The 23,986-nt window shown below is 45.7% G+C and overlaps 1 protein-coding gene across 1 annotated transcript in view; it reads left to right on the top strand.

Annotated features, from left to right (window-relative positions):
* LOC140394338 (vacuolar fusion protein CCZ1 homolog) overlaps positions 1-15,933 on the top strand; it is a 65,843-nt gene extending 49,910 nt beyond the window's left edge. Inside the window, 1 exon segment of the mRNA XM_072481534.1 lies at positions 14,493-15,933. Within this exon segment, the coding sequence (XP_072337635.1) occupies positions 14,493-14,548 (56 nt within the window). The 3' untranslated portion in view covers positions 14,549-15,933.
* Positions 15,934-23,986: the final 8,053 nt, after the last annotated feature.

Genomic DNA, 23,986 nt, shown 5'->3' with positions numbered 1-23,986 from the left:
GATATATTGGCCATAGTACATGTCTTGTGATTATAGATTATCCTTATATTAAAAACAGAAGGCCGAGCATTTCAAGTGTCACCCAGATTGGAGCATATCAGCTGCAGGCTGGAAATGGAAATCATCACTTTTCATTTAGACAGAGATTGAGCTTTAATGTGTTTATGTCGTGACTTTATGGCTTTAATTTTGCTTTTCCATTTTCCTCGGGAAATATGATTAATTAAATATTATTTTCAGTTGATGACAACTTGCAGTTGAACAGTGCCTTTAACATGGCAAAACATCGTGGAGTTTTACAATAAATTTGCCGGGATAGTGGGGCCGGTGCTGGTCAGGGTCTTTAACGAGGCAAGAGACAGAGGGAGTTTACCCCCGACGATGTCGCAGGCCACCATCTCGCTCATTCTGAAACGGGATAAGGACCCGGAGGCCTGTGGGTCATACAGGCCGATCTCTTTGATCAACGTAGACACCAAGTTACTGGCCAAGATTTTGGCGACTAGAATTGAGGACTGTGTCCCGGATGTAATTGTGGAGGACCAGACCGGGTTTGTAAAGGGGAGGCAGCTGGTGTCCAACATAGGAAGGCTGCTCAACGTGATTATGATGCCCCCCCGGAGAGTAGGGAGGTAGAGATGGTGGTAGCTATGGATGCTGAAAAGGCTTTTGACCGGGTCGAGTGGGATTATCTGTGGGAGGTACTAGAACGGTTCGGGTTCAGGGGGGGGTTCATCGACTGGGTTAGGCTATTGTATCAGGCCCCGGAGGCGAGTGTAAGGACGAACAGGACGACATCGGGACTATTTTAGACTGCACCGTGGGACAAGACAGGGTTGCCCTCTCTCCCCACTGCTGTTTGCGCTGGCCATCGAGCCGCTGGCAATTGCACTGAGCTTCAAGGGGCTGGAAAGGGCTGGTCCGGGCCCCGGGGGGAGTGGAACATAGAGTCTCGTTATACGCAGACGATCTGCTATTATATGTATCGGACCCAATGGTGGGGATGGACGGTATTATGGCAACCCTGAGGGAATTTGGCCGGTTCTCCGGATACAAACTGAACATGGTTAAGAGCGAGTTGTTTGCAATTCAGGCGAAGGGGCAGGAGAGTAGGCTGAAGGGGTTGTCATTCAGGCTGGTGGGGGAGAGTTTCCAATATTTGGGGATTCAGGTGGCACGGGACTCGGGCAAGTTGCATAAGCTCAACCTGTCCCGACTGGTGGAACGAGTGAGGGAGGAGGTCCGGAGGTGGCATGCGCTCCCGCTGTCATTGGCGGGGAGGGTGCAGACTGTTAAGATGATGATTCTCCCGCGGTTCTTGTTTGTTTTCCAGTGTCTCCCCATCTTTATCCTGCGGTCCTTCTTTAAGAGGCTGAATAAAATTATTCTGGGGTTTGTATGGGCAGGGAAGTCCCCAGGTGAAGAGGGTGATGTTTGAAAGGAACAGAGGAGAAGCGGGGTTGGCGTTGCCGAACTTCAGCAACTATTACTGGGCAGCCAACATAGCGATGATAAGGAAATGGATGGGTGGGTGCGGGGTCGGTTTGGGAGCGGATGGAGGCTGCTTCGTGCAGGGGCACTAGCTTAGCTCTGGTCATGGCGCCTCTGCCGCTTTCGCCGGCACGGTACTCCACCAGCCCGATATTGGTGGTGGCTCTTCGGATCTGGGGCCAGTGGAGGAGGCATGTAGGGGAGGTAAGAGCATTGGTGTGGACCCCAATCTGCGGCAACCACCGATTTGCCCCGGGGAACATGGATGGGGGATATCGACTGGAGGAGGGCAGGGTTTGTGAGAATAGGGGATCTGTTCCTGGAAGGGATCTTTCAGAGCATGAGGGCGCAGGAGGAGAAGTTTGGGCTGGCGAGAGGGAACGACTTTAGATACTTACAGGTGCGGGATTTTGTACGCAGACTGGTGCCGTCCTTCCCACGTCTCCCGCCGAAGGGGAGGCCGGACAGGGTAGTTTCTAGGGGAGAGGTGGGAGAGGGTAGAGTCTCAGACGTCTACAAGGAACTAATGGGAGCTGAGGATACGCAGACCGAGTACCTAAAGCTTAAGTGGGAAGAGGAGCTCGGGGGGGGGGGAGCTGGAGGACGGTGTCTGGGCAGATACCCTGAGCAGAGTAAACACGACCGCAACATGCGCCAGGCTCAGCCTGATCCAGTTTAAGGTCGTGCACCGGGCCCACATGATGGTGGCCCGGGTGAGCAGATACTTCAGGCTGGAGGACAAGTGTGCTAGATGTGCCGGAGGGCCGGCTAACCATGTACACATGTTCTGGTCGTGCCCTAAACTCAAGGGGTATTGGCAGGGATTCACAGATGTCATGCCCCGGGTATTGAAAACTGGGGTGGTAATGAGCCCTGAGGTGGCAATCTTTGGGGTTTCGGAGGATCCGGGAGTCCAGGAAGAGAGAGAGGCCGACGTTCTGGCCTTTGCCTCCCTGGTAGCCCGGCGACGAATACTGTTAGCATGGAGGGACTCAAAGCCCCCCGAGGGCTGAGGTATGGCTATCGGACATGGCGAGCTTTCTTGGCCTAGAGAAAGTCAAGTTCGCCTTGAGAGGTTCGCTATTAGGGTTCGCCCGAAGGTGGCAGCCATTTGTTGACTTCTTCGCAGAGGAGTAAGCGTCAGTGGGGGGGGGGCTAGGGTAGAGTAGAGTAGGGGGATATTGAGGCAGGTCCTTGCGTGAACAGAGCCGTGGTTTGCACTATGTTTAATTTGTGTCTTGACTTTTTTTTTGTACTGTACAATGTCACTTTTTCTATATGCCTAAAATACCTCAAGAAAATTGTTTGTTAAAAAGAAACATGGCAAAACATCCCAAGGACCTATTTGGCATTTAACTATATAAAGATGTATTAGGACAGGGAGAGGTAGAAGAGGGTTAGCAATACAGAGAATTTCAAGGAAGGAATGCCACAACCTGGGGCCTAGACAGCTGAAGGAATGGCAGCCACTGGTGGAATGGTTAAAATCAAGGATGCACAAGTAGCCAGAATTGGAGGAGTATAGAATTCATGTGGGCCTGGCAGAGGTTAGAGAGAGGGAAGGGCGAGGCCCATAGAGGGATCTCAAATTAAGGATAAACCTGCGGCATTGCTGGGCCGGAAGCTAATGTAGGTCAGCGAGCACCGGTGATGGATGGGTGAATGGTACTTGGCCCAAGGAAATCAGCTCTCCTTTAATATGTGCAGATTGTGTTTGTCATCTACATGCTGGCTAGGTTTCAGGTAACAAGGACTAAGTGAAATGGCAGACTTTTGCATTAACTATGGATGCATCCTGAGAACGTATCACTTCCTGGTTTTGGTTTCTGTCTTAAACACCACAGCCCACTCACACCTCCACAATTTTGCTCCATAACATTTCTTTTAAAACCATTGCTGTTTTTCCTGTCGAGGAAACGAGGAATAAGTTTGGACTTCAGCTCGGCACTTTGCTCTGAAAATTTCTCTGCCCCTCTCTCCTTGAAACATACCTCTCCAACTAAGCTTTTGGTCATCTGTCCTAATATCACATGTGGCTTGGTGTCCAGTTTTGCCTTTGGGATATTTTAGTACATTAGCGGAGCTATTTAAATGCAGCTTTATGTTATTGTCATTGCATAATGAATAGAGGAAATTCAGACTGGGAGGATCACACACGTGTGGGTTGGGTGGCGCAGGTGGGGGAGGGGGCATGGTGGGGAGGGAAACTTTGGTCCCTTATGGCAGGTGACCCTCTCCACCTGATTTGCCTCCATGCTATGCGTTCAAGGTGATGCTGTACACCCAGGAGGGGGAGGAAATTCCACCCCTTTCTATTTATGAGCGGGAATGATAAACTTGGCTAAAAATATTAATTTATGATGACAAGTTGCTCAGACTAGGCTTGTCTTCCCTGGTGTGTCAAAGATTAAAGGATGATCTAATAGGGGCGTTTAAAATGATCAAAGGATTGGTTAAGGCAGCTGGAGAAGAACTGTTTCCTCTGGTGAGGGGAGCTCAAAAAATTAGGCATTCAGGGGTGAAGTCATGTAGCAGAATCTCACACGGAAGGTAGTGGAAATCGGGAACACTCTCCCTCCAAAAAGCTGTTGAAGTTGGGTTTCAATTGAAAATTTGAAAACTGAGATTGATAGATTAATGTTGGCATGGGGATTCTGCATTATAGAACCAAGGATAGATGGAGTTAAAGATACAGATCAGCCATGACCCAGTTGAATCGTGGGACAGGTTGGAGGGGCTGAAAGGCCTGGGAGCCACAGGTTAACATTCTCATCCCTGTCCCCACTAATGTCTAATACCTGTCAAGTTGCTGATATGACCAGGACTTGGTTTACGACGTGCTCAGCGATGGTTGCAGTTGATAGTCTGGCACCAATCAAACCGAGAAAACCAAACAGGTCATCCATGATCTAACTAAATAGTAGAACAGATAGCACATTTATAGATCAAAGCAAATTACTGCGGTTGCTGGAATCTGAAACAAAAATGGAAAATACTGGACAATCTCAGCAGGTTTGACAGCATCTGTGGAGAGAGAAGAGAGCTAATATTTTGAGTCTGAATGACTCTTTGTCACAGCTCATTTGTTATGGGGGAGGTGCTGGAATCGAACATTAAGGGGGTTCTAGCTGGGTACTCAGAAAAATTCAAGGTAATCGGGAAGAGTCAGCATGGTTTTGTGAAAGGGAAATCATGTTTTGGAGTTCTTTAATGAAGTAGCATGCATGGATGAAGGGGAACCTGTAGACGTACTGTACTTGGATTTCCAGAAGGCATTTGATAAAGTGCCACATCAAAGGTTATAGTGGAAAATAAAAGCTCATGTTGTAGCGGGTAACATATTAGCATAGTTAGAAGGTTGACTGGCAGAATACATAAAGAGAATATGCATAAAGGGTCCTGGGCATGGTAGCACAGTGGTTAGCACTGTTGCTTCACAGCGCCAGGGTCCCAGGTTCGATTCTCGGCTTGGTTCACTGTCTGTGCGGAGTCTGCATGTTCTCCCCGTGTCTGCGTGGATTCCTCCGGGTGCTCCGGTTTCCTCCCACAAGTCCCGAAAGATGTGCTGTTAGGTGAATTGGTCATTCTGAATTCTCCCTCAGTGTACCCGAACAGGTTCCGGAGTGTGGCGACTAGGGGGATTGTCACAGTAACTTCATTACAATGTTAATGTAAGCCTACTTGTGACAATAATAAAGATTATTATTTTTCTGATTGGCAGAATGTGATGAATGGAGTCTCACAGGGGTTTGTGTTAGGGCCTCAACTTTTTACCATTTTTTTTTTTTGTTTAAATTTAGCGTACCCAATTCTTTTTTTCCAATTAAGGGGCTAAATTGCGTGGCAAATCCACCTACGCTGCACATCTTTGAGTTGTGGGGGCGAGACCCACGCAGACACAGGGAGAATGTACAAACTCCAGACGGATAGTGACCCAGGATCTGGACCGAACCCGAGTCCTCGGCGCCGTGAGGCAGCAATGCTAACCCCTGCGACACGTGCCGCCCTAACTTTTTACAATTTCTATCAATGATTTAGATGAGAATAGCGAAGGCATGGTAGTTAAATTTATAGATTGCACAAAGATAGGTCAGAAAAAATTTGTGAAGTGGACACAAAGATTGTCGTGGACAGATGTAGGTAGGTTGGTTTAGTGAGCAAAAATCTGGCACATAGATTACAATGTCGGAAAATATGAAGTTGTTCACTTTGGCAGGAAGTATAAAAGGGCAGAAAATTGCTTAAATGGGGAATGGCTGTAAAATTCTGAGGTGCAGAGGGATCTAGGTGTTCCAGTGCATGAGTCACAAAAGGTTAGTATGCAGGTATAGCAAGTAATTAACAAGTCTAGTGGATTGCTGTTCTTTATTACAAGAGGGAGGCAAGAATAAGGGAAGTTAACACGTGGCTGAAAGTGGTGTGGGAAAGAGGGGTTCCTTTTCATGGGACACTGGCATCAGTTCTGGGACAGGGGGACCTATACCGTTGGGATGGTCTCCACCTGAACCGAGCTGGGACCAGTGTTCTGGCGAAAAGAGTAAATAGGGTGATCAATAGGACTTTAATCTAGAGATTGGGGGTGAAGGGAAAGTCAGGAACCAAGAGGTGAAGTCATCAGTGGGAAGCGTAGCTGCTTAGGAATACAAAAAAGCACGAAAAGACAAAACTCAGGAGAGGTTATGATAATCCCAATCCCACAAAATATGACACAGTGTATGGAAAGGCTCAGTAAACCAAGGTCCACCACACTAAGAAAACAAAAAGGGACGGTCAATAGAGAATTAAAGGTGCTATATTTAAATGCGCGCAGTGTACGGAACAAGGTAGATGAGCTTGTGGCCCAGATTGTGACTGGCAGGTATGATGTGGTAGGCATCACAGAGACGTGGTTGCAGGAAGTTCAGGACTGGCATTTAAACATCCAGGGATTCACAACCTATCGAATGGGCAGAGGGGGCGGGATTGCCTTGTTAATTAGGAATGAAATGAAATCAATAGCACTAAACGACATAGGGTCAGATGATGTGGAGTCTGTGTGGGCAGAGTTGAGGAACCACAAAGGCAAAAGAACCATAATGGGAGTTATGTACAGGCCTCCTAACAATGGTCAGGACCGGGGGCACAAAATGCACCACGAAATAGAAAGTGCATGTCAGAAAGGCAAGGTCACAGTGATCATGGGGGACTTCAATATGCAGGTGGACTGGGTAAATAATGCTGCCAGTGGACCCAAGGAAAGGGAATTCATTGAATGTTTACAGGAGGGCTTTTTGGAACAGCTTGTGATGGAGCCCACGAGGGAACAGGCCATTCTGGACTTAGTGTTATGTAATGAGCCAGACTTGATTAAAGATCTTAAAGTAAGGGAACACTTAGGAGGCAGTGATCATAATATGGTAGAATTCAATCTCCAATTTGAAAGAAAGAAGGTAGAATCAGATGTAAAGGTGTTACGGTTAAATAAAGGTAACTACAGGGGCATGAGGGAGGAACTGACGAAAATCGACTGGGAGCAGAGCCTAGTGGGAAAGACAGTAGAACAGCAATGGCAGGAGTTTCTGGGAGTAATTGAGGACACAGTACAGAGGTTCATCCCAAAGAAAAGAAAGGTTATCAGAGGGGGGATTAGGCAGCCATGGCTGACAAAGGAAGTTAGGGAATGCATCAAAGCAAAAGAGAAAGCCTATAATGTGGCAAAGAGTAGTGGGAAGTCAGAAGATTGGGAAGGCTACAAAAACAAACCGAGGATAACAAAGAGAGAAATAAGGAAAGAGAGGATCAAATATGAAGGTAGGCTAGCTAGTAACATTAGGAATGATAGTAAAAGGTTCTTTAAATACATTAAAAACAAACGGGATGCAAAAGTAGACATTGGGCCGCTCCAAAATGACGCTGGTAATCTGGTGATGGGAGACAAGGAAATAGCTGAGGAACTAAATAAGTACTTTGCGTCAGTCTTCACAGTAGAAGACATGAGTAATATCCCAACAATTCAGGAGAGTCGGGGGTAGAGTTGAATATGGTAGCCATCACAAAGGAGAAAGTGCTAGGGAAACTAAGAGGTCTAAAAATTGATAAATCTCCAGGCCCAGATGGGCTACATCCTAGAGTTCTAAAGGAGATAGCTGAAGAAATAGTGGAGGCGTTAGTTATGATCTTTCAAAAGTCACTGGAGTCAGGGAAAGTCCCAGAGGATTGGAAAATCGCTGTTGTAACCCCCCTGTTCAAGAAGGGAACAAGGAAAAAGATGGAAAATTATAGGCCAATTAGCCTAACCTCGGTTGTTGACAAGATTCTAGAATTCATTGTTAAGGATGAGATTTCTAAATTCTTGGAAGTGCAGGGTCGGATTAGGACAAGTCAGCATGGATTTAGTAAGGGGAGGTTGTGCCTGACAAACCTGTTAGAGTTCTTTGAAGAGATAACAAATAGGTTAGACCAAGGAGAGCCAATGGATGTTATCTATCTTGACTTCCAAAAGGCCTTTGATAAGGTGCCTCACAGGAGACTGCTGAGTAAAATAAGGGCTCATGGTATTCGAGGCAAGGTACTAACATGGATTGACGATTGGCTGTCAGGCAGAAGGCAGAGAGTTGGGATAAAAGGTTATTTTTCGGAATGGCAACTGGTGACGAGTGGTGTCCCGCAGGGTTCAGTGTTGGGGCCACAGGTGTTCTCTTTATATATTAACGACCTTGATGATGGGACTGGGGGCATTCTGGCGAAGTTTTCCGATGGTACAAAGACAGGTGATGGGGCAGGTAGTATGGAGGAGGTGGGGAGGCTGCAGAAAGATTTAGACAGTTTAGGAGAGTAGTCCAAGAAATGGCTGATGAAATTCAACGTGGACAAGTGCGAGGTCTTGCACTTTGGAAAAAAGAATAGAGGCATGGACTATTTTCTAAACGGTGACAAAATTCATAATGCTGAAGTGCAAAGGGACTTGGGAGTCCTAGTCCAGGATTCTCTAAAGGTAAACTTGCAGGTTGAGTCCGTAATTAAGAAAGCAAATGCAATGTTGTCATTTATCTCAAGAGGCTTGGAATATAAAAGCAGGGATGTACTTCTGAAGCTTTATAAAGCATTAGTTAGGCCCCATTTCGAATACTGTGAGCAATTTTGGGCCCCACACCTCAGGAAGGACATACTGGCACTGGAGCGGGTCCAGCAGAGATTCACACGGATGATCCCAGGAATGGTAGGCCTAACATACGATGAACGTCTGAGGATCCTGGGATTATATTCATTGGAGTTTAGGAGGTTGAGGGGAGATCTAATAGAAACTTACAAGATAATGAATGGCTTAGATAGGGTGGACGTAGGGAAGTTGTTTCCATTAGCAGGGGAGACTAGGACCCGTAGGCACAGCCTTAGAATAAAAGGGAGTCACTTTAGAACAGAGATGAGGAGAAATTTCTTCAGCCAGAGAGTGGTGGGTCTGTGGAATTCATTGCCACAGAGAGCGGTGGAGGCCGGGACGTTGAGTGTCTTTAAGACAGAAGTTGATAAATTCTTGATTTCTCGAGGAATTAAGGGCTATGGAGAGAGAGCGGGTAAATGGAGTTGAAATCAGCCATGATTGAATGGTGGAGTGGACTCGATGGGCCGAATGGCCTTACTTCCGCTCCTATGTCTTATGGTGAACCTAAAAGTAAGGTTGTTATACCGTTCTGTTATACAGAATATTGGTGAGACCACGGGCGAGATTCTCCAACCCCCCCCGCCGGGTCAGAGAATCGCCGGGGGCTGGCGTGAATCCCGCCCCCGCCGGTTGCCAAATTCTCCGGCACTGGAGATTCGGCAGGGGCGGGAATCGCGCCGCGCCGATTGGCGGGCCCCCCCCCACGATTCTCCGGCCTGGATGGCCGAAGTCCCGCTGCTAGAATGCCTGTCCCGCCGGCGTGGATTAAACCACCTACCTTACCGGCGGGACAAGGCGGCGCGGCTCCGGGGTCCTGGGGGGGGGGGGCGCGGGGCGATTTGGCCCTGGGGGGTGCCCCCATGGTGGCCTGGCCCGCAATCGGGGCCCACCGATCCGCGGGTGGGCCTGTGCCGTGGGGGCACTCTTTTCCTTCCGCCTTCGCCGCGGTCTCCACCATGGCGGAGGAGAAGAGACTCCCTCCACACCGCATGCGCGGGGATGCCATGAGTGGCCGCTAACGCTCCCGCGCATGCGCCACCCGGCAATGTCATTTCCGCGCCAGCTGGCGGGGCACTTCCGCCATCTGGCGGGGCGGAAATCAGTCAGTCCAGCGCGGGCCTAGCCCCTCAAGGTTCGGGCTCGGCCCCCCAAGATGCGGAGGATTCCGCACCTTTGGGGCGGCGCGATGCCCGACTGATTCGCGCCATTTTTGGTGCCGGTCGGCGGACATCACGCTGATACCGGAGAATTTCGCCCCACATCGTGAATACTATGTGCAGTATTGGTCTCATTCTTTAAGGATGAATGTAAATGCATTGGAGACGGTTCAAGGGTGTTTACTGGATTGATATCTGGAATTAGCGAGTTGTCTCAGGAAAGGTTTGACAGATCGGGCTTGTTTCCAATGGAGTGGCTTGATTGAAGTACAGAAGATCCTGAACGATCTTTCCAAGGTGAATGTGGAAAGGATGTTTCCTCTTGTGGGTGAGTCCAGAACAAGGGGGCAATGTTTTAAAATTAGGAATCACCCTTTTAGGACTGAGATTAAGAGAAATGTTTTCTCTCGGAGGTTTGTGTGACTTGGATTTCTGCCTCAGAAGGTGGTGGAGGCAGGGTTATTGAATATATTTAAGGCAGAGGTAGACACATTCTTGTTAGGTAAGGGGATTGAGGGTTATCAGACAAATGTGGAATTCGAAACACAAACAGATGAGTCATGATCTTATTGAATGACAGAGCAGGTTCGAGGGGTCGAATGGCCTACTTCAGCTTCTTGTCCGTATATCCCGCATAAGGGGGAAAGTAATAAAGTCTAAATGAAGGTTACTGTGCATGTATATGAACGTGTGGTAGAATGGGGGTATTTGATGGCAGTTCTGGAGCAGTTTGGGATTAGACCAAGATTTGTGAACTGGGTAAAGCTACTATAATAGGAGCCGAGGCGAGTGTCTGCGCAAACGCCATCAGCTCAAGATACTTTACTCTCCACCGTAGGACTAGGCTGGGATGTTCTATGTCCCCCCTGCTATTTGCATTCGCGATTGAGCCGTTGGCCATCGCATTAAGAAGTTTGGGGGTATGGAAAGGAATAATGCGGGGGTGGGATAGAGCGTAGGGTGTCCTTCTATGCCGATGATAGGGGGAATATTGGAGCTCCTTAGAGTGTTTGGGTATTTCTCGGGGTACAAACTAAATCTAGACAACAGTATTTTGTGGTGTCTTGGCCGGGGGTGAGGGCAGGGGTGGGGGGGAGCTACCATTTGGAGTATTGCGTATAGTTCTGGTCACCGCATTATAGGAAGGACGTGGAAGCTTTGGAGCGGGTGCAGAGGAGATTGACCAGGATGTTTCCTGGTATGGAGGGAAAATCCTATGAGGAAAGGCTGATGGACTTGAGGTTGTTTTCGTTAGAGAGAAGAAGGTTAAGAGGAGACTTAATAGAGGCATACAAAATGATCAGGGGGTTAGATAGGGTGGACAGTGAGAGCCTTCTCCCGCGGATGGAAATGGCTAGCACGAGGGGACATAACTTTAAACTGAGGGGTAATAGATATAGGACAGAGGTCAGAGGTAGATTCTTTACGCAAAGAGTGGTGAGGCCGTGGAATGCCCTACCTGCAACAGTAGTGAACTCGCCAACATTGAGGGCATTTAAAAGTTTATTGGATAAGCATATGGATGATAATGGCATAGTGTAGGTTAGATGGCTTTTGTTTTTTGGACTTCCCATGTCGGTGCAACATCGTGGGCCGAAGGGCCTGTACTGCGCTGTATCGTTCTATGTTCTATTCCGTAGGGCAGGGACACACTTTAGGTACCTGGGTGTGCAGGTTGCCCGGGAGGGCGGGGGGGGGGGGGGGGGCTCCTCCTCAGGTACAACATTTCTAGTTTGGTGGGGAGAGTGAAAGCTGATCTGGCAAGGTGGGATTGTTTCCCTCTGACACTGGCGGGTCCGGTACAGGCGGTTAGAATGAACGTGTTACCGCGATTGCTGCTTATTTTTCAATGCCTGCCGATTTACCTGCCAAAAGCTTTTTTCAGAGAGATTGAGGGAAGGATTACTTCGTTCATATGGGGAGGGAAGGTGGCCAGAGTTAGAAAGGTGCTGCTACAGAGGGGAAGGCAGGCAGGGGGTTTGGGTCTTCCGAACCTGATGTAATACTACTGGGCGGCGAATGTGGAGAAGGTGCGGAGCTGGGTCAGAGGGGTTGATTCCCAGTGGGTCAGAATGGAGGAGAGTTTGTGCAGGGGCTCGGATTGAAAGCACTAGCAACAGTGCCGCTCCCGATAGCTCCGGGGAAATGCTCAGGGAGTCCGGTAATAATAGCTTCATTGAGAATTTGGAGGTAGTTTTGCCAACACTTCGGGTTGGGGGCAGGGTCAAGGGAAATGCTGATTCGGGGGAACCACAGATTTGAGCCAGGGAAGTGGGATGGAAATTTTCGGAAATGGGAGGAGAAGGGGATTAAGACACTAAAAGATTTGTTTCTTAGGGGTCGGTTTGCAGGATTGAAGGAGCTGGAAGCGAAGTATGGGCTGGAGCAGGGGGAAATATTTAGATACATGCAGGTTCAAGATTTTGCCAGAAAGGAGATACAGAGCTTCCCGGTGGAAGCTGGAGGAGGTGCTGACGACGGGGACTGGAGAAGGGGGTAGTGTCTACAGTTTACGGAGCTATTTTGGAAGTGGAGAAGGCATCACTGGAAGGGATCAAAGCAAAATAGGAGGAAGAGTTGTGAGAGGATATGGACGAGGAGTTCTGGTGTGAGGTGCTCCGGAGAGTGAATGCCTCCACCTTACATAGAACATAGAAAATACAGCACAGAACAGGCCCTTCGGCCCACGATGTTGTGCCGAACCTTTGTCCTAGATTAATCATAGATTATCATTGAATTTACAGTGCAGAAGGAGGCCATTCGGCCCCCTGAGTCTGCACCGGCTCTTTGAAAGAGCACCCCACCCAAACTCAACACCTCCACCCAACACCAAGGGCAATTTTGGACACTAAGGGCAATTTATCATGGCCAATCCACCTACCCTGCACGTCTTTGGACTGTGGGAGGAAACCGGAGCACCCGGAGGAAACCCACGCAGACACGGGGAGGACGTGTAGACTCCGCACAGACAGTGACCCAAGCCGGAATCGAACCTGGGACCCTGGAGCTGTGAAGCAATTGTGCTATCCACAATGCTACCGTGCTGCCCTTAAAAACAAATAAATCTGCACTATATCATTTTACCATAATCCATGTACCTATCCAATAGCTGCTTGAAGGTCCCTAATGTTGCCGATTCAACTACTTCCACAGGCAGTGCATTCCATGTGCGCGAGGTTGGGGCTGATACAGCTGAAGGTGGTATACAGAGCATACCTCACGAGGGCGAGGATGAGCTGATTCTTTGAAGGAGTAGAAGATGTGTGTGAACGTTGCGGCGGGGGGGAGTGGGGGGGCAAATCAAATTCATATGTTTTGGTCCTGTCCAAAGCTAGAGGATTACTGGAAGGAGGTTTTAAGGGTAATTTCTAAAGTGGTGCATGTGAAACTGGACCCGGGCCCCCGGGAGGCCATATTCGGGGTGTCGGATCAGCCAGGGTTGGAAACGGGTGCGGAGGCAGATGTTGTAGCCTTCATCTCGTTGATCGCCCGAAGGCGGATCCTGATAGGTTGGAAAGCAACCTCTCCACCCTGTGCCCTGGTGTGGCGGAGGGACCTGTTGGAATTCTTGACTCTTGAGGTTAAGTTTGAACTGAGGGGAAGGATGGAGGGGTTCTACAATTCATGGGGCATTATTCATTATGCACTTTCAAGAACTGGATAACATCGAACATTAGCTGGGGCGGTAGGTGGGAGGGTTGGGGGCGGGGGGGGGGGGGGGGGGGGTGCTGTGTGTGTTAATGGCGACTATGGGTGATCGCTAATTCCTTTTTGTCATTTGTTTGTGTGAACATGCGGGCTAATGTTTGGGGTTTGGTGGGAGGATGGGATCATTGTTATTGGTATGGGGATTGACATATTTGTTACTGATTATTGGTGGGTGTAAATTTGGTAGAAAATGTGAAAAAGAATTTAAAACATTTTTTTTTCAAGTATATGAACGTGTGGTGAATGATAAATAAGATAAGTGAGTTGCAGGTTCAGATAGCTATATGGATAATGACGTGAGGCCTAACTCAAAGAAGGACAGTTCCTCAGTTAGATAGAAATTTGGAGAAGCTGAGACTGTTTTCTTTGGGAGAAGGGAAGGTGGAGAGGTTATTTGATAATGGTATTAAAAATCATGAGGGGTCTGGACAAAATAGATAGGGAGAAAATGTTCCCATTGTGGAAGGCTCGAGAAACAGTGAGCAGATTTGAATGTAATTGGCAAAAGAAGCAATGGTGACATGAGGAAAAATGTCTCCACACAGCGATTAGTTAGGATCTGTAATGTACAGCCTGAGAGTGTGGTACTGTCACGACGTTCTAGAGGGAATTGGATTATTATCTGAAAAGGAAAAGTGTGCAGGACTACTGAGAAAACACGGGTCGTGTCTCGAGATGAATTGCTCCTTCAGAGAGCCAGCACATGATGGGCCGAACATTCCTCTGTTCTATGATTCTAGTAGCTGAATGGTCTCTTTCTGCACCTGTGTTTCAGAAGTGCAAACAGATCTGGGTTGCACCAGACTCCAGAGAATGCTGGGGTTTGCTGCTGTTTAAGCAGCTTGAACATTGCTAGGCTGTCTTTAGGGCATTTTTAAGTGGAGGTGCCGGAAGTTCTAACGATCGGAGGGGTGGGGGGCATTGGTCATGAGGAAATCTCAAACATGCCTAACATTTACCTTGTTCTTTCTCCGCCTGTCTCTCTCTCCCTCCAGAGGAAGTTAAGAAACTCTGCGCAATGCAGTTTAACAACATCTTCTTCTTAGATTAACCATCAAGCTGACCGCCCATTGTGGTTTCGGGTATGGCACAGACACGCGGGTAAGCATTGGTGACCCCGCCAGCACGGGAAGTATCCGTACAATGCCATATGCGGCAAATAACTCGTGCTCTTCACTCTGCCAATGGCTAGTGCAGCATCTTCACTAATGCTGCTTGTCCCCAGAATGCAAGGCCCCACCTCAACTCGCAAAGAGCATTCGCTGCCATAGGAAATTTCCATGGAATGTAAGATAATTAGATTTTAAATATTTATGGTAACTGAATTAAAAGAATGTCAACTTTATCATTCCGGTCTGTAATATATGGCAAGCCTATACTGTAAAAAAAATAAATTAACAGTAACATTTGAGTGAGATTTTAACTTCTTTCCAATTGTGTCTGTGTATTTTTGCTTTATTTATACATTAACCCTCAGTTAGGAGGGTTGATCATTGGACATTTTGTAGAAAATTATATTCTCTAATGTAAGGCAAATGACCTTCCTATATGATATGGGCCTTTTTTTTAACTTACAAATTGTGGGTTTATGCCTGAAGTAAAAGCTGTATTTATGAAGAAGTGTTCTGGTTCAGCAAGTGTGGGTTACTGTCGCAGAGATTAGTCTGCAGCTATGTATTGTGTAACTTGGTCTTCAAACATGGCTATGTGCACTGTAATATTTGCAGACGTGAATGCTTGAAGCAAAATGTAATTATAATGTGAAGAATTCATTTATTTTTTAAGAAAATAGAGTTAAGTAATTAAATTGACTGTCACATGGACTTCGATCCCACATTTGTAGTTCCATCTTTTATTAAAGAAAATGTTTCAAAAACTAGTTGCAGGAAATATTTGCATTATGTAAACATTTATAACATGAAATGGACAGCTAACCTAATACAAAGGAGCCTATTTTAAGATAATGGAAAGGGAATGGTCCATTGTTACATATATGGATGACTTTGGTGTTCCCTGGTCTTAGTGGTGCCTAGTTAAGTCACTTTCATAGGGTTTTGCCTGCCTTTCCTCAGCGCTTTCCAACAGCTAGTTGCAAATTGGCACACGTCCTAGTCCTAATTGCAATACCGTATCTTCAAAATGTGATCTAATCCTCAAATGTCACCTCTTTGGATGTCTGATCTTGTATGTTGCACGCTGTAACTCCTTTTGTTGGAAAGAAAAGTTAGCACAACTTTTTTACCTCAAACTTACATTTTTCACGCAAGACAAAAATTGCGTATACCCGATTAGATGTATTTTAGCGTCGAGGAATTCGGAATCCTCGTTTTCCCTGCTACTTCAACATTAAAAAACGGGCTTTCTGAGAAACGGTGCTGATTTATCCATGTAACGATGCATATTTTTAAAAAATTAAATAAAATCTACCTGCACTAACTCAGGACTCTGCTGTGTTTCTACCACTGTACCTAAAGTTATGTCACATTCAAGATACCAGCGAGAAAATCAACATTTTTTTTTCCTGCTTCTGGAAAATAAAATCAACACTGATTTTGATTTCACTTGCAGCGAGATTTTGTATCCTCTTCTCCTGCTGATGCTCAAGGCTGCTTTGGTTGCTGATTGCAGTTTGCAGTTTGCAAGTTGCAATTGCAGTTCTGCTCAATGGCCTTTACTGAACCCGCAATCAGGTCTAATCAGAATTTTTTTTTTTTTTAAACTTGCATTTATGAATATGTATAAATACAAAATTTGGTATTAAAATTCAGAATTATGCAGTGGAAATATCAGAAAATGTGAATTCAATACGGAAAAGGTGCATTATCAGATAATGTAGACAGAATAACAGAGAATTTTCATTTTTATAGTGCCTTTCATAACCACATGATGTCTCCAAGTACTTACAATTAAGTGCTTTAGCAGTGCAGTCACAATTGTAATGTAGGAACTGTATCATCCAATTTTCACAGTGAGGTCCCACCAACAGCAATGACCAGCTAACTTAGTGATGTTGGTTGAAAGATAAATATTGATCGGGACACCAGGGAGAACTACCTTGTTCCTCTTTGAAATTGTGCCACGGGATCTTTACATTCGCTTGAGGGGAGATGAGGCCTCCGAAAGATTCAGCTCTTGACAGTGCTGCACTCCCTCAGTATTGTGTAGAAGCTGTGCACATATGCTCACTTGTATTGTTTGGCTTTGATAAAAAGTAATTTTTCCTTATGTTAGATAATAGACTAGCACACTAGCGGCACCAGTCATGAAAGTAGCCGAAAAGCTATTTTTCAGCGGAAGAGGATACGTTGGTTCAGCGAGACGAAGAGGGAGACTTGTGTGGATTATAAAACTGGTCAGGCTGCATGGTCCGTTTCTGTGCTGTAAATTCTGTGCAATTCTCTTGTTCAATCCTTTCAAACTTTACTTATATTTCAGCACAGGATGTATGGGCTCATGATCCAGCAGACTATGTATGGGATGATGTTTGGACATTATATATAATTAGTGAAAAGCATATATAGGAAACTGGAATTTGTATAAATTGACCTATGTGGAATGAACTTCACTGTATAGGAGAAAAGGTCATTTAGCTCTGCGAGCCTGTTCTACATTTAATGAGATCATGGCTGATCTTTTTTCCTTTCAGCTCCATCCATTTTGTTTGGGGTCACCACACTGCTGGTCTAGCACCATTCCCCATCAGACATCCATTCTCCTTCCAATCCCGCTGCTTTCCACCACATCCTCCCACCTGGTCTTAGGCCTTCCTCATTTTCTTCCTGCCAATCCCAACCTCACCACATGCCCTCTCTTTCTCCACAACAGATGACCATATCATTAGCTACTTACTTTGATGCTTCCACAATGTTTACTGACCCCCCACCCCCACCCCACTTGATGTACTGGTTCCTGATCTTGTCTTTCTCTCCTTGGTCCTCTCTTCTAGACATTCCCCAAGATTCTGCACCACCTAATGAGGTTGGCCTGCCTTGTCGATTCTTCAGTTCAATGATACTTTTCAATCTCACAACACGCCTCTGCACTTCTTCCAATTACTCCGACTAGAGCTAATCCATTGGTTAAAAATGAAAACCTTTATATACCTTCAAAATTGAGGGTTGACTTGTATGCTGAGTGTAAAAGTGAACTGCCAGCATGGATGTTGGTAGTTGCCATTTTGCTAATGACGCAGAGTGGGGATGTCTTAAACTGTGCACCTCCTCATAGCTCACAGCGCTTGCTTGATCCCTTATGCCCAGTCATGATACTAGTTCATAAAACCTGCATTTGTGGGAGACAAATTGAGGCTGACTACTAATGTGAGAATAACATGTCATGGCTGACAAGGGTGGTGGTGGGAGGGGATGCCGTCAACCTGGATGGCGAGTATATGCAAAATAAGGATTTTGGGGGCTGGGAAAAATGACACAAAATCAATTTATACATTGCAATTTATGGTAATTTACATTGCCACACTTTCATCTTCTGCCACCACTGACCCCAGGTACTTGAAACGACTTACTTTCTCCAAGTTTCAGCCTTAATCTTTACACCTGCACTCGGATCTTTTTCTTGGGTTCAAACTGACAGTCTATATAATGAATTTTTGGCAGCTTGATCTTCAGACCCATGCCTTCCAGTGCTGATCTCCAGATAAAATGTAATTTGCAAATATCATTGACTGTGGCACTTCCTGTTTCAGCTGCTGAGTTGGACCATCCATTGACAATCGGGAAGAGGGAGGGGGCTCAGTGCCAATTCTTGGTGAAATACAACTTTTTCTAAATTCTCACTCTCCTCCACATGGCTTCTTACTCGTGTCTGATGCTCCTTGTACACGTCCTGTAATTGTACCTACTTCTCGGAGATTTTGAAATTCCATTCTACCTACGTAGGCACCCAGTCACAAGCCTCTAGATCAAAGTTTTTCAAATTCAGGGTTGCAATCTGCGGGTGGCTGTCGGGAGGGTCGCTGAGTGATGGGCCGGGGAATTCCTGGTCGCGGGGGAAGTGTCCAAGAACTGTGACTGGCTATTCAGAATGCTGGCTGTTGAGTGCTTTTAAGTTGAGAATGCTGGCCATGACCGGCCTTTAAATGTGAATGCTGGAGTCTTCCTGCCAGAAGAAGCGGCAGAGAGCAGGTCATGTGCTTGGCATGTACAGTGACATCACGCACCCTGTAGGTCTGTGCTTTGGGTGTGAAATCACAGAGGAATGATTCCCCCATTTTGTAGCTGTCAGCATGCAAGTAACAGGACTTTGTGAAGAACGGAAGATGGTTCATTTTGTAATAAAGAATAGAAGGCCAGAGACACAAACAGACCAGGACCTCACAACTGAATCTGCTGGAGAGAGCTTCTCAGGAGATTCCAGGGCAGGGCAAAGCAGTGCTGGTGTGAGCTGTTACCAGAGCTATAGGACCTCTGGTGAACAACTCATTAAGAAGAAACTGAAATCGGGAATGAAGCAGGATAAAGTTGATTTCTTGAGGTATAGCATTTTTAATTTTGCCAATGCAAATCAGCATGCAAAGCCCCTGTGTGTTATATACAGGCAAGTACTGGCGAATGAAAGTTTAAAAACCTCAAAGGCGTTTGAAGGCATAGCAAGTCCAAGGACAAGCCTCTTGATTTGAGATGCTGTGAGAACTTAAATCGTCAGTTGAAATTCTTAGCAGAAATGTAACATTGAATGACAAAGACAAAGCAAGTTAGATGCTAAGGACCAAACAGGCTCACTTGTTGCATTAAAGGTAAATAAAAATGGTGGGTTGCGAAGGTCAGCCGGTGTGGGTCATGAAGGTCGCATGGGTTGCGAAGATTGGCCAGTTAGTAAAAGTGGGTCCCGGGAAAAAAAGATTGAAAAACACTGCTCTAGCTTGATGATGCCTTCATGATACATTGACCGTCCCGTAGTTTCTGTTACTTCTGGGCATGAATCTGAACTAACATTCATGGATTTCCACTATTTTTCTCAGTCTCTGGTCCATGCCTCTTCCCACATCTTGAAGGTATGTGGTTGGAGTTTAATTCAACCATGACTGATCTGTGATCTATTTCCATGTACCTGACTTTGCCCCAGATCCTTTAATACCTTTGGTTAACAAAAATCTATAAATCTATTTTCAGTGTAGAACTTGATGCAGCATCTGCACTGACTGGCCAAAAGAGCACTCTACCATGACCCACTCCCCACCCATCCCGCACTATCCCCAGAACCCAACCTGCATATCCCTGGGCATTAAGAGGCAATTTAGCATGGCCAATCCACCTAACTTGCACATCTTTGGACTGTGGGAGGAAACCGGAAGAAACCCATGCGGGGAGAACGTACAGACTCCACACAGTCACTCAAGGCCAGAATCAAACCCGGGTTCCTGGCACTGTGAGGGAGCAGTGCTAACCACTATGCCGCCATTGTGAATTACCTGAGGAATTGTGAATTCCTCATTGTGAATTCACCTGAGGAAAGAGCAGTGCTCCGAAAGCTAGTGTTTGAAACAAACATGTTGGACTTTAACCTGGTGATGTAAGACTTCTTATTGTGAATTAAGTGGAAGATGAGTTAATTGTAGCTCAATCCCAAAACAGTATTTATTTTTTGACATCTAAGTAGTAGAGTGATCTCTTGTGTTCATTTTCTGTATTACAACTGTGGGCAGCATGCATGCATTAAATTGAATACCTGACGTAGTATAGAACTTAGTGAAATTAATTAATTGAAAGCGCCGAAAAACATTTTTTAAAAATCCCCACATTTGTTTAAACCTTCATCACATGAATAAATCTGAGCTTTATATGCCATCTTGAATAGATATTTAATATTATAGTACGCATGAGGTTCAAAGGCGGATCAGGGTATGTAGGGGGAAGAGGGTGTGTTTCTGGTACTGGAGGGCCTAAGGGCTTATTGCGGTATTTGGGAAGTGCACTCCTGTTCTTCCGATGCAGGAAGTTGGAAGGTAGTAAAACAGGGACAGAAACAAAAGGCAGTAAGGGGGAAAGTGTTAAGGCAGAGAAGCCATAGTCAAAAATCAAAAAGGGCGACAGTACAAGGTACAGTGACTGAGGGGAGCTCAGTGAATAGGACCAGGAATACTAAAAGGAATAAAACTGGAAGTAAAACATTAATGGTAAGCGATGCGGCAGGTTGTCACATGAAGATATGGGTTCAACGACAAGGAAAATTAGGAGAAAAGGTAAGAGGAAATATAATTTAGGAGAGGTTACTGATCGAGGTGTTAAGATTCAGAACAGAGGTAAAAAAAACAACATAAGTGTACTTTATCTGAATGCCCGTAGTATTCGGAATAAGGTAAATGAGTTGATAGCGCAAATCATCGTGAATGACTGTGATTTAGTGGCCATTACTGAAACATGGTTAAAGGATGGTCACGACTGGGAGTTAAATATCCGAGGGTATCAAACTATTCGGAAGGACAGAGTAGATGGTAAGGGAGGTGGTGTAGCTCTGTTATTTAAGGATGACATCTGGGCAATTGTAAGGGATGACATCGGTGCTATGGAGGATAAGGTTGAATCCATTTGGATGGAAATCAGGAATAGTAAGGCGAAAAAGTCACTGATAGGAGTAGTCTATATGCCACCAAATAGTAACATGGTGGGGCAGGCAATAAACAAAGAAATAACTGATGCACGTAGAAATGGTACAGCAGTTATCATGGAGTATTTTAATCTACGTGTCGATTAGTTTAACCAGGTCGGTCAAGGCAGCCTTGAGGAGGAGGTTATAGAATGGATCCGCGATAGTTTCCTAGAACAGTATGTAATGGAACCTACGAGGGAACAAGCGGTCCTAGATCTGGTCCTGTGTAATAAGACAGGATTGATTCAGGATCTCATAGTTAGGGATCCTCTCAGAAGGAGCAATCACAATATGGTGGAATTTAAAATACAGATGGAGGGTGAGAAGGTAAAATCAAACACTAGCGTGTTGTGTTTAAACAAAGGAGATTACAATGGGATGAGAGAAAAACTAGCTAAGGTAGACTGGGAGTAAAGACTTTATGGTGAAACAGTTGAGGAACAGTGGCGAACCTTCCAAGCGATTTTTCACAGTGCTCAGCAAAGGTTTATACCAACAAAAAGGAAGAACGGTAGAAGGAGGGAAAATCGACCGTGGGTAGCTCAGGAAATAAGGGAGAGTATCAAATTGAAGGAAAAAGCATACAAAGTAGCAAAGATTAGTGGGAGACTAGAGGACTGGGAAATCTTTAGGGGACAACAGAAAGCTACTAAAAAAGCTATAAAGAATAAGATAGATTATGAGAGTAAACTTGCTCAGAATATAAAAACAGATAGTAAAAGTTTCTACAAATATATAAAACAGAAAGGAGTGGCTACGGTAAATATTGGTCCTTTAGAGGATGAGAAGGGAGATTTAATAATGGGGGATGAGGAAATAGCTGAGGAACTGAACAGGTTTTTTGGGTCGGTCTTCACAGTGGAAGACACAAATAACATGCCAGTAACTAATGGAAATGAGGCGATGACAGGTGAGGACCTTGAGAGGATTGTTATCACTAAGGAGGTAGTCATGGGCAAGCTAATGGGGCTAAAGGTAGACAAGTCTCCTGGCCCTGATGGAATGCATCCCAGAGTGCTAAAAGAGATGGCTAGGGAAATTGCAAATGCACTAGTGATAATTTACAAAATTTCACTAGACTCTGGGGTGGTCCTGGCAGATTGGAAATTAGCAAACGTGACACCACTGTTTAAAAAAGGAGGTAGGCAGAAAGCGGGTAATTATAGGCCAGTGAGTTTAACTTCGGTAGCAGGGTAGATGCTGGAATCTATCATCAAGGAAGAAATAGCGAGGCATCTGGATGGAAATTGTCCAATTGGGCAGACGCAGCATGGGTTCATAAAGGGCAGGTTGTGCCCAACTAATTTAGTGGAATTTTTTGAGGACATTACCAGTGCGGTAGATAACGGGGAGCCAATGGATGTGGTATATCTGGATTTCCAGAAAGCCTTTGACAAGGTGCCACACAAAAGGTTTCTGCATAAGATAAAGATGCATGGCATTAAGGGGAAAGTAGTAGCATGGATAGAGGATTGGTTAATGAATAGATAGCAAAGAGTGGGGATTAATGGGTGTTTCTCTGGTTGGCAATCAGTAGCTAGTGGTGTCCCTCAGGGATCAGTGCTGGGCCCACAATTGTTCACAATTTACATCGATGATTTGGAGTTGGGGACCAAGGGCAATGTGTCCAAGTTTGCAGACGACACTAAGATGAGTGGTAAAGCAAAAGGTGCAGAGGATACTGGAAGTCTGCAGAGGGATTTGGATAGTCTAAGTGAATGGGCTAGGGTCTGGCAGATGGAATACAATATTGACAAATGTGAGGTTATCCATTTTGGTAGGAATAACAGCAAAAGGGATTATTATAAAATATTAAAACATGCTGCTGTGCAGAGAGACCTGGGTGTGCGAGTGCATGAGTCGCAAAAAGTTGGTTTACAGGTGCAACAGGTGATTAAGAAGGCAAATGGAATTGTGTCCTTTATTGCTAGAGGGATGGAGTTTAAGACTAGGGAGGTTATGCTGCAATTGTATAAGGTGTTAGTGAGGCTATACCTGGAGTATTGTGTTCAGTTTTGGTCTCCTTACTTGAGAAAGGATGTACTGGCACTGGAGGGTGTGCAGAGGAGATTCACTAGGTTAATCCCAGAGCTGAAGGGGTTTGATTACGAGGAGAGGTTGAGTAGACTGGGACTGTACTCGTTGGAATTTAGAAGGATGAGGGGGGATCTTATAGAAATATATAAAATTATGAAGAGAATAGATAGGATAGATGCGGGCAGGTTGTTTCCACTGGCGGGTGAAAGCAGAACTAGGGGGCATAGCCTCAAAATAAGGGGAAGTAGATTTAGGACTAAGTTTAGGAGGAACTTCTTCACCCAAAGGGTTGTGCATTTATGGAATTCCTTGCCCAGTGAAGCAGTAGAGGCTCCTTCATTAAATGTTTTTAAGATAAAGATAGATAGTTTTTTGAAGAATAAAGGAATTAAGGGTTATGGTGTTCGGGCCGGAAAGTGGAGCTGAGTCCACAAAGGATCAGCCATGATCTCATTGAATGGTGGAGCAGGCTCGAGGGGCAAGATGGCCTACTCCTGCTCCTAGTTCTTATGAATCATATGGATTCTAACAGAAGTAATTTTGAAAGACTAATCTGGGTTTCTGATGAGCTGTGGGTTCCTCCTGCTGTGGTTGTGCTTCTAGGCTGCAGGTAGTGCAGTGATGTGCGGTTAGTATTACAATGCACTGCCAATGGCTTCTTCGTATTAAGTACGCCCCTGCCTACATTTATCAGGAGTTTATAAGACGTTAAGGGTCACTGTTATAAAACTTTCCTGGGTGTAGGAGCCGGGGGAGGGGAGCATTTTCAAATTTTAACACCTCCAAAGCCCAATTTGCTTTGGGAAATGGAGGAGTGAGGGGAGATAATGACAATTTCAGTCAATGA

The sequence above is a fragment of the Scyliorhinus torazame genome, chromosome 17, assembly GCF_047496885.1.
Source record: "Scyliorhinus torazame isolate Kashiwa2021f chromosome 17, sScyTor2.1, whole genome shotgun sequence".
Classification (NCBI taxonomy): Eukaryota; Metazoa; Chordata; class Chondrichthyes; order Carcharhiniformes; family Scyliorhinidae; genus Scyliorhinus; species Scyliorhinus torazame.
Note: the sequence above shows the minus strand (reverse complement) of the source record. Positions and strands in the feature narration are given on the sequence as shown.